Below are 10,661 nucleotides of genomic sequence, written 5' to 3' on the forward strand. Positions count from 1 at the left end.
GGTCAAACACAGTCTTGTGCATTGGATTTTACTTTTTAGTATGCTCCCCAAAAGAATCAAGTCTACTGTTTCCTAGCTGGCAGGAAATATATCTTACTTGATTTTGCTCAATCAAGAGAGAATAAAATTTTCAACAATGATAATAGTCTTTGTTATGAATTCCTTACTGTAGTCTGTAGTATTTTTATTTTTATCAGCCAGCCATGCTTTTTGGTTTCCTCTGACTTTTAGACTCTCTCTTACCTTTCAGTAAGGTTGAACTCCAGGTAATTCCTGCAAGAAACTGACATTGACTGCTTATCACCTCTTTTTACCCAGGGTATTTATTTCATCATGTGTGTATGTTTGTGTGTAACCAGACTGTTTCACACTTTGGAAGCAAGGGGAATCCAGTAGTTATGACCTAGATTCAATATCCCTCTCATGGCCATAAATTAATCCTAATATACATGTTTCATGTTTTGACATTTGGAAAGATGTCTATTAACTTTTGGTTGTTTTTTTTTTTTTTTTTTTGCTCCCAATACCTTCAGGGCAGGTTTGACTGGCTTGAGTTGTGGGGATCGAACCACAGCACCCTGAGCCTGACTGCTTTGTTGAAGCAGCCACTTAAAGAACTAAGCTAAGGGGCAGGCCCCCAAGGTCTATTAACTTTACAAAAAGTTCACAGTTTCTAAATTAGCATTGTGATGCAATAGAAACCTTGTTACTTTACTTCTTTGTCTTTAATCTTTGAATGACCATTTTAAAGATTTTTTTTTTCCATATATTTAGCCCAGGGTCTCACTACACAGGTCAGACTCATGATGATCTCCTGTTTCCAGCCTCCTAAATGCTGGGATGGATTTTGACTTCTGACTTTCTTCCTGTTACTTGTTTTTCTCAAGTACTACCTCCTAACTTTATCATCATCCATTCATTCTTGTATATACACCCTGGAGGTGTATCTTTAGGCTAAATTCTCTGATGTAGGATTGCTGGGTCAAAAAGGAGAGAGCCTATGAGTCAGTTTTGTTAGATATAGCCAAATTCACCCCATGTAGGTGTTACTCCCTACTAAGTACACCCTATTTTCTATGATGTTAAATGAAGTTAAAATGTTTCTTAGACTGGATAATATACATACCACCCAGAGTTGGGAGAATTAAAAGGTGATCCATGTAGCACAATACTACCTTATGTAGAATACATGTTTAGTAAAAGATAGTTGTTGTTATCGTTGATGAAATGAGGGTATTTCATTTTCACCAGTATGGTAGAAAATTAAGTGAGACATTAAAGCCAGGCATAATGGTGCATACCTATAATCTAGCACTTGGGAAGCTGTGGCAAGAGGTTTGCTGCAAGTTTGAGGCCAGTCTGGGCTACATAGTGAGCTCAAGGCCAGTGTGAATCACAGAGCAAGACCCTGTCTCAACAAAATGAAGCAAAAAAGTTAAGTGAGACATTTTAATAAAATGTACTCTAACCTGGTGCTGGCAGCTGTGTTAGTGTCTCTTTCTTGCATGCTTTGGGCAGTGGCTGATTAGTTTCAGATCTTGGTTATCTTATTAGATGTTCAATCGTTGAGGGCAGAGTCTTTGTCTGGTGATCCTTTAGCAGGGAGCTTGGGTTTAAAGAGTATATTTGATGATTGTAAATTGCATTGGTCTTCAAAAATAAAATCCTGAATCTGATAGAGTAAAAGGATTCCTGTTTGCACATAACCATCAAGTCCTTGGGTAATGCTAAATACTAACTATTCCTACAATGGGATGAGACATTTTCCTTTTGTCATTTGGAAATTTCTTTACTTGAAAGCTTTCTAAACCTGAGAAATATTTTGGATAACAAAAAAATGTTGACATCTGTTCTCTTTATTCATTTACTCATTTGACTTTATGGAGTTTACTCCAGGTAAGCCTAGTGAAAGGAGTTAGCTATTTTTAATTATTCTGAGCTTTCAAAGCAGCCTTAGTTCAAGAATCGTACTGTATTTTCATCTATAGTTATTAAGTGCTAGGAGTTGAAAACGGTTGTTATTAAAAATCATTAGGTGACCCATATTCACAGTGAATAAGGTTTTCTGATGATTCAAAATACAGTGGTTTGTATTGCTTTTTCAATTCAGCAGTTCTTTTTGCATTTAACAGATGCTTGAAGTGACATCATCCTTTTTCCAAAACATGTTGAACAGTATCTATTCTTAGATAAATTCCAGTTAAAGGAGAGAAATACGTTTATTTACTTTTATCTTCAAGGTTACAAGTATGTTCTCTAGACTTTTCAGTCAGATGCCCCACTAGCTTACATACAGTGTGACTTTAGTTAGGTGCATCTTTTTCCAGTCTTTTTTCCTTTTTTTAAGTTTTTGTTCAACACACTTTAATGCTTTTGCCAAGGCCCCTTGTTTTAACAGTGACTGAAAAAGAGTATTTTTTGACTCTTCCCCTGCATTCATTACACATAGCACTGACTTCCTAGAACTGGGTTCTACTTTCGCTATCCTGGACACACGTACATTTTCTCCCTCCTTTTTGGTCACAGTTTTCTAAGTTGCTTAAGAAACTTCTAGCTGTGTACCTTTATCCTTCTATACACAGTGCCCTTCAACTAGTCTTAAATAGTTTTTGTTCCTTTTCTGCTTGAAGTGGTTCCCTGTCATTCTTAGAATAGAACACCTTGACTATGGGTTAATTTTATCAATTAAACTTTCTTACTATTCCTTAGTACAAATCCTTTCTGAGAGCTAGATAGTCTTTTGCTGTTATCCTTACATAATACTAGAAAGTAAAGTATTAGAAGAGAAGAAACTTAGTGATTTATTGTGAAAAGTTTCAAGAATACAGACACATAAATAGTATAGTGAACTCCCTTGTATCCATCATACAGCCTTAAGAGCTAATAAGTTTTTGCCAATCTTGTTTAATTTTCTTCTGTATCTTTCAATTCCTCTTTTCCCTAGCTACTTGAAAACAAATTCTAGTCATCATTTACTCACGAGTGATTTAGAATTGATCCTTGGAGGTTATTTAACCTGTCAATTTACCTATCTGTGTGTGGGTCTTCACATTTTATTCAGTTGGTTAGTTTATTTTCATGTTTAGGAGACACCCTATTCTGTTTGTAAGAAGTTGTTTCTACTAACCCAAATCTGCTTCCCTGAGGAAATTGTACTTACATATAGTATATTGTATGTTTTATATGCAGTGCAAGACTTCATCTTCACTGGGGGGAAGAAGGGGCATAGGTTGGACACAACTACCAGAAGTTGCTAATTACAAGGTGGTTTTTTTTTTTTTTCTTCTTCGCCAAATGCCTTCAAGGCATGACTGGCTGTCTTGGGTTGTGGGGATCGAACCACAGCAACCTGAGCCTAACTGCTGTGTTGAAGCAGCCACTTAAAGAACTGAGCTAAGGGGCAGGCCCCCCATAAGTTTTTTTTTTTTTTTTTTTTTTTTTTTTGCTCTAAATGCCCTCAGGGGTGGTTTGGCTGGCTGGAGTGTTGTGGGGATCAAACTACAGCAACCTGAGGCTGACAGCTTTGTGGAAGCAGCCACTTAAAGAACTGAGCTAAGGCCAGGCCCCCGCTAATTACAAGGGATGATCAAGATACATGGTGGGGGCTGGGGAGATGGCTCAGTAGAATAAGCGCAAGGGTCTGAGTTCAGTCCCCAGTTCTGAAAAAAAAAGATACGTGGTGAATGCTTAAGTTTGAAGATAATTATTACAGTAAACGACACATTGCCACTAACATCCCCAGTCCCATACCCTCTCCTTACTTCAGACAGACGTATCCCATTGTTCTTTACACTTTCAGAAGCAGCTCTGGATGTTCTCTTTCTTGTCTCTATGAAATAACAGAAATGTGGCAAATATTGCTCCTGAGTGCTATCCCACAGAAAGGCAGGAAATGACTGAAAGGGAAAGGTGAGAATTCATTTTGGACATCAAGGCAGCCACAACAGCACAACTAAAGAATTGTATTATACTTTTTGATACCTTGTCACAATTTGAGCATATAGTAGACATGTGATAACTTGTTTGTAAATTAGGGACACATGGGGCATGGCCTTTTTATCTATGTCTTACTGTATTAGTAAGATTATTCAATTATATCCCCATGTTTCTCCCTAGACATTTTGGTTTTGTATTTTTAGATAGCAGTTGCTTTAAAAGAGTTGGACAATTGGCTTTAAAATTATTTTGAGCTATGCTTGTTGGTGTATGCTTGTGATCTCTGCCCTTCTGGGACCCTGAGCAGAAGGATCACAAATTTGAGCCCAGCCTATGGTAGCAAGACCCAGTCTCAAAAAAAAAGCTGAAATATAGCTCAGTATAAAGGCCCTGGGTGCAGTCACCAGCACTGCAATTAAAAAAAAAAAAAAAATTAAAGAGTTTTGAAGCTTTGTGTTTTGAAAAGATATTGACAGTCTTGTTATCTTACATCTATTTGGAATTACTCTTTTTCTTATAAATGATTCATTGAGGGGGGATGAAATACGTGCACAAAAATTCATGAATGTATCACCCAGAGGTCACTTATCTCAATGTTTTGATGTGTATCTTCAAGATACTTTGATGTCATTTTGTAAATGTTTATAAATTTATTAAATTATACAGGTTTTTGATGGTGCTGTTCTTTTTTTTTTTTGTATTTCATGGGAGGGTCTACAGGGTGTTGAGGGTCTCACTACTAGATCGGACTCATAGTGATCTGCCTGTTTACTGCCTCCCAAGAGCTAGGATTACAGGTGCGCACCACCATGCCCAGTCTCAATTGCCATCTCAGTGTGCCCTGGGGGCAGGGCCAGCATGACTGGCCTGGGGATTGAACCCCCGGCCCCTGTGCCTGCTTGCAGGTGCTTTGTTCTTTTTTAATAGGTCTACTTTTTTCAATTTATTGTAATAGTTGAATATTGCAGATCTTGATGTTTTGAAGCTGCTTTGTTGAATTTGGTCTACAAAATAAAATGATGTTTTATTTCAGGTTATAGTGCTGTTGATATATATATATTATTATTATGGCTTGAGACGCAGCCTTTTAAGGTTATAGTCTTAAGACTTTGAAATTGGAGGATATGTATATTGCATGGAAGATTGGATTCAAGTCTTGCTTCTGGTACTGTGTGTTTAATTTTTCTATCTCTGGAATGGGAATTCTCTTTTCTCACAGGCCTGGCATATAATAAATGTTCAACTGATTATGCCAAATGTGGCTTCTTTACTGTAAGGAATGAACTGAGCATACATAGTGCCTACTTATTAGTAATTAATACTATCAATCATGGTATCTCAGTATTTAGTAGCATAGAACAGCAGTAGCTTTCTCAAAGAATTCCTGTGACTCAGGAATCTAGTAACAGTTTAGCTACTTGATTGATTGATTGATTGATTGATTGGTTGATTGATTTTTAGGGGTCTACAGGGTATTCAAGGTCTCACTACTAGATTGGACTCATAGTGAGCCACCTGTTTACAGCCCCTCTAGAGCTGAGATTATAGGTGTGTACTACCATACCCAGTCTCAGTTGCTGTGTGGGGGGGGTATTGAACTCCCGGCCCCTGCACCTGCTTGCAGGTGCTTTAATCTGCTGAGCTATTTGGCCAGCCCCCTAGCTACTTGATTTTTGGCTTGGGGTTTTTCATAAGATTGCTATCAGCCAGATGTGATGGTACATACATGTAATCCTGGCAGTTTAGATGGTTGAAGCAGGATGATCACAAATTCTTGCCCAGCATGGGCAACTTCCTGAGACCCAAAAGACTGGTGATATGGCTTAATGTGAAGACCTTGGGTTCGATCAAGACAAAGGGGAAAGGAAAAAGAAAAAAGAGATTACTGTCTGCTTGTTAGCCAGGGCTCCAGTTATCTGAATGTTTGAGGCTGGAGAATCCATCTGCAAAAGAGTTTATGAAGGCAGAAGCCTTTAGTGCCTTACTGTGAGTCTTTCTATAGAGCTTTTGAATGTAGAAGTTGGCTTCCTTAGAGCAAGGAGAGAGTCAGAAATGAAAAATACCTTTCATGTCCTATGTTGCATGTTACATACTGACATTTCCATTTTATTGTTTGCCAGCCGGGGTCACCTGGCTCTAGTGAACAGGCTCTTGGGGTTATTTTAATGTACATTAAAGTTGGACTCATCTACAGAAGTATAGGGCTATATACCATGTTTATGAATCATAAGATACAAAATTTTTTTGATGTCTTGTTTCTCCAAATTATCCTATGAACACCAATTGCTAGCTGGCTTTTCTTTTTTAAAAGACATTAACAAACTGTGTTTAAAACTTATTTGGATATGCAGAGGATATAAAATGACTGAAAAACTTTTTTTCTTTTCAACTTAAAAGTGCTTTTTTTAGCTGAGCTCAGTGGCAGCACATACTCTCGTCTCCAAGTATGTGCGCACTCAGGTGGGGAGAGACAAGGGTTTTTAAGGCTGAAAACCGCAAAGGGGAGGTCTTATGATTTGAGTGCAAGGGAATGCAGCACAGGGGTCAGCGTTCACTTACAGGATGAAAAACTTTTTTAAAAAATGGTAAAGTTCTTACATTAATTTGTTTCAAGTAACTGTGAAGCTACATTAGTCAAGATAGTGTGTTTGTGTAGCAGTAGAATAGAATCCATAATTAAACATGAATATATATTCACTTTATTTCCAGTAAAGAAACCAAGGATTTCATTTTACCTTGGATACCAGAACGACGAGACATTTGTATAGATAAAGAAGTGAACCCTGACTTCTACCTTTGTAAAACTACAAAAAATAAGAGGAAATCTGTGACTTTGGGAGACAGAATTTTTTAGAGCACAAAGTACAACATAAAAGAAGTAAATTCAGGGGCCTGGGAGATGGCTCAATAAAATAAGTGCTTCCCTGGCAAGCACAAGGGCCTGAGTTCAATCCCCGATTCCACCAAAAAAAAAAAAAAAAGAAAAAAAGAAAAAAAATAAAAGAAGTAAATTGTATTGAATTGGAAAACTTTTTTTTTTAATATTTATTTATATTTTTTATTTTTATTTATTACATTTTATTTATTGTGTGTGTGTGTGTGTGTGTGGCCAGCCCAGCCCACCAGGGGGCGGGGCTGGCTGGCATGTGGTGCTGGAGGATCAAACCGAGGTCCCTGTGCCTTGCCAAGCCTGTTTCAAGTAGGTGCTTTAGACCACTGAGCCATCTCTCCAGCCCGGAAAACTTTTAAAGAGACACCATTATAAAATTTTTAAAAGGCAAGCCAGTAACTATTCAAAAATATCTATAATACACTGAATATAGCCTACATAAAATGTACAGTTGAGAATGTGTAAAGAACTCTTTACAATTCAGTAATGAGATTTAAAAAATAAGATTTGAACATATCCTTGACTAAAGAAGGTTTTAAGTGTCAATGGGCACATCACAAGATGTTCATTACTAAAAGTAATTAATCAAAAAACATGAGTTAAGACCACAGTAAGGTACCCTACAAATCCACTAGGATAGCTAAAAGTAGAAGATTGTTATTGCTGAGAAATTGCAGCAACTAGAACTCTGGTGAATTTTTAGTGGTACCACCATGTTGAAATTACAGTTTAATAACTTACTAAGTTAAACTTTTTAAATAAGACCTAAAATTTGCTCCTAAATGTATACCAAGAAAAGTGAAACTGTCTTTAGAAAGACTGACATAGGAATGTTCATAACAGATTTATTCATAATAGCTAGTGTCTGGAAGCAAATATTAATAAGTGGATAAATTATGGTGTATCCATGCAGTAAATACCATTTAGCATCAAAATGGTAGATAGCTACATGTGAGAGGCTCTGGGTTTAATCCTTAGGCACCAGAAAAAATTTTAAAAGGGGACACTAGTTAGTTACATCCCATGATGTGGATCATGAATGAATGTCAGAAACATGCTGCATGAGTTGGACATGGTGGCACATGCCCAACTGTAATCCTAGTACTTGGGTGGCTGAAGTAGGGGGGTTACCTTGAGTTTGAGGCCAGCCTGGTCTATGTAGTAAGAACCTATCTCAACAAAACAAAACATCCTGAAAGACGTCAGACAAAAAAAGAAAGTTCTATGTGATTTCATTTTTATGAAATTACAAATCTAACCCATACTGTTGTCACATCAGTGCTTATTTGGGGCTAAAGGGTAGAAAATATGGATTGAACTTTCTGAGGTTATCCACTTCTAAATCGCTGTACTATGTCAGACTTAATACATTGTCTTTGCAATATATTTTATTGCATAGCAGTTGTAACTCATTAAAGTTAATTTAAAAATATTTCTTGAGGCTTGGACTTGTCCAGAAACTATATAGCTGATCATGTGATCTTTTGAATCAGTGTTCAAGATTCATCCTTTTGTTTCATTTACCAGTTTTTTTGTTTTTGTTTTTGTTTTTTAATTTTGAAACAGGGTCACACTATGGAATTCAGGCCTGCCTTGAGCTCACTTTGTAGCCTAGGTGGTCTTGAACTCACAGCAATCCTCTGAGTATTGGGATTACAGGCAGGTACCACCACACTCAGCAAATTTGGCTTAATAATAAGGATTAGAAAGAATGCTGAACCTGTTTACTTGCGTAGTAGATTTTGGCTCTCCATCCTATATCCCATCACATATTAGTAATAGCAACACACTCTTGGTTTTAGAGACGGGGCAATAGAATGCCTTGTATGGGCTTCTTTGTAAAATCCTTACCTCTTGAGGAATGTGCTTTTATGGCCACTGTGCCATTTGAATCCTGTGCCTATTGACCAGCTTGTGAAGGTAGGTGGGTAGCTTATGACTTTTTTAACTGACCTATCACTTATGGTTGCAGATTCTCATAAACACAAAGATAAACACAAAGATCGAGAACACCGGCATAAAGAACACAAGAAGGACAAGGAGAAGGACCGGGAAAAGTCCAAGCATAGCAACAGGTAAGGGTCTAATCACTCAGCAGTGGGTTGGCCATTGCTTGTCTTTCCAGAATAGACATTAACTTCAGCTAAAGTTAATTAACCTGGTTAAAACAAAATGCACGGAGATTGTATTTGATTCTAGAATTGCTATGAGACTGGCTTTGATAATTCATGTCTCATTTGGGAAGCCATTATTCAGATCAGGGTGTACAAAAGCAAGTACAGTGTACAGGGTCTCACTATACAGATTGAACTCATAGTGATCCTCCTGTTTTTAGCCTCCTAAGTGCTAGCATTACAGGTGTGCACCACACACCCAGTCTCAATAGAGTCTCAGTGTGCCTCAGGGCAGGGCTGGCACCACATGCCAGGGATTGAATCCCAGTCCCTGCAGCTGCCTAAGCGGGTGTTTTAGTCCACTAAGCTATCTGGCTGGCCCTTCAGTCTTTTAATATATACTTTATTAAAAATATGTATTGTTTTTAGGTTTTGTTTTTATGTTGGTAGGGACAAAAAAGGTGGTTTCTATCTATGGATTCATTGTAATACACCGTGGTATGGCATTTAATGAAGTGTGCCTTGTTTAAAAAGTAAATAGATTAGAGACTTAATTTTTCTTTTCCTTTTCTCCACCCCCTCAACCCCCTGTTTTCAGTATTTTCAAAGTTTGTATAAGCCAGAAGTGGTTATGCAGCCTATAATCACAGCACATGGGAGGCAGAGGCAGGAGGATCACCATGATTTTATCACCAACCAAGGCTATGTAGTGAGTTCAAGGCTAGCCTGAACTACATAGCAAGACCCTATCTCAAGAAAAAAGTACATTAAAAAAAAATTTTTTTTAAGGGAAAGTTCTGTAGGTGTTCGTGGTCTCACTACTAGATCAGATTCATAGTGTTCCACTTGTTTACAGCCTCCCAAGAGCTGGGATTACAGGCACACTCCACCATGCCCAGTCTAAAAAATGTTGAGAGTTTCCTTACTCTCTGAACGCCTGGAATCTTACATAGATGGTTTAAATTGAGATTTTCCTAGAAAGAAATTTGCTAGCTTTCCCAAACACATGAACTCTGCAGTGCTGCTTCCTGGATCTAAGACCCAGAAAGATTTCTTTCTTGTTCTTTTGTTCCATTTTTTGATACAGAAGGCAAACTACTCATTAAAATAGAAATTTGTACTATGTAGTTACTTGTTAGTAAGAAAGCCATATGGTTATTTCCAGAGTGGCCTTAGTTTAGTTAACAGGGAGGGTTCATGTGGAATAAGTTTGCATCTTAAATTTTATGCGAACCATTTGTTTGTCTTACTGTCTGTGAACAAATTAAAATGAAAATTATTAGGCATATTTTTTAATTTTTTGTTATTTTTATTTTTATTCTTTTGGTATAGGGGCTTGCTATGCAGTTCAGACTCGTAGTGATGCTCCTGTTTCAGCCTCTCTGGCATTGGGAATACAGGTGTGCACCACCACACCCAGTTTCAGGCTGGCATGGCATGTGTGGGGACCTGGAGCCAACATGGCATGCGATGCTAGGGATTGAATTGGGGACCTTGGGCTTGCCAGGCAGGTGGTTAGGCTGTTGAGCTCTCTCCCCAGCCAGCATATTGTTTTTATGAATCTTTAAAAACTTTTGTGAATTTTTAGTGAATAAATTTTTTAATGAATCACTAAAAACTAGATTATTTTTCTTTTAACAAAGGTATTTCTTCACACATTTTTGTACCACTCCCGTGACCTTTTCTTCTCAACCACTCATTCATTTCTTTCTTTTTTTTTT

At 37.6% G+C, this 10,661-nt stretch overlaps 1 protein-coding gene across 1 annotated transcript in view; it reads left to right on the top strand.

Annotated features, from left to right (window-relative positions):
• Top1 (DNA topoisomerase I) overlaps positions 1-10,661 on the top strand; it is a 118,617-nt gene that overhangs the window by 47,902 nt on the left and 60,054 nt on the right. Inside the window, exon 3 of the mRNA XM_004630909.3 lies at positions 8,799-8,901. Coding sequence (XP_004630966.1) covers positions 8,799-8,901 — 103 coding nt within the window. The remainder of the gene's footprint in view (positions 1-8,798; positions 8,902-10,661) is intronic.

The sequence above is a fragment of the Octodon degus genome, unplaced genomic scaffold (assembly GCF_000260255.1).
Source record: "Octodon degus isolate 3935 unplaced genomic scaffold, OctDeg1.0 scaffold00037, whole genome shotgun sequence".
Taxonomy (NCBI): domain Eukaryota; kingdom Metazoa; phylum Chordata; class Mammalia; order Rodentia; family Octodontidae; genus Octodon; species Octodon degus.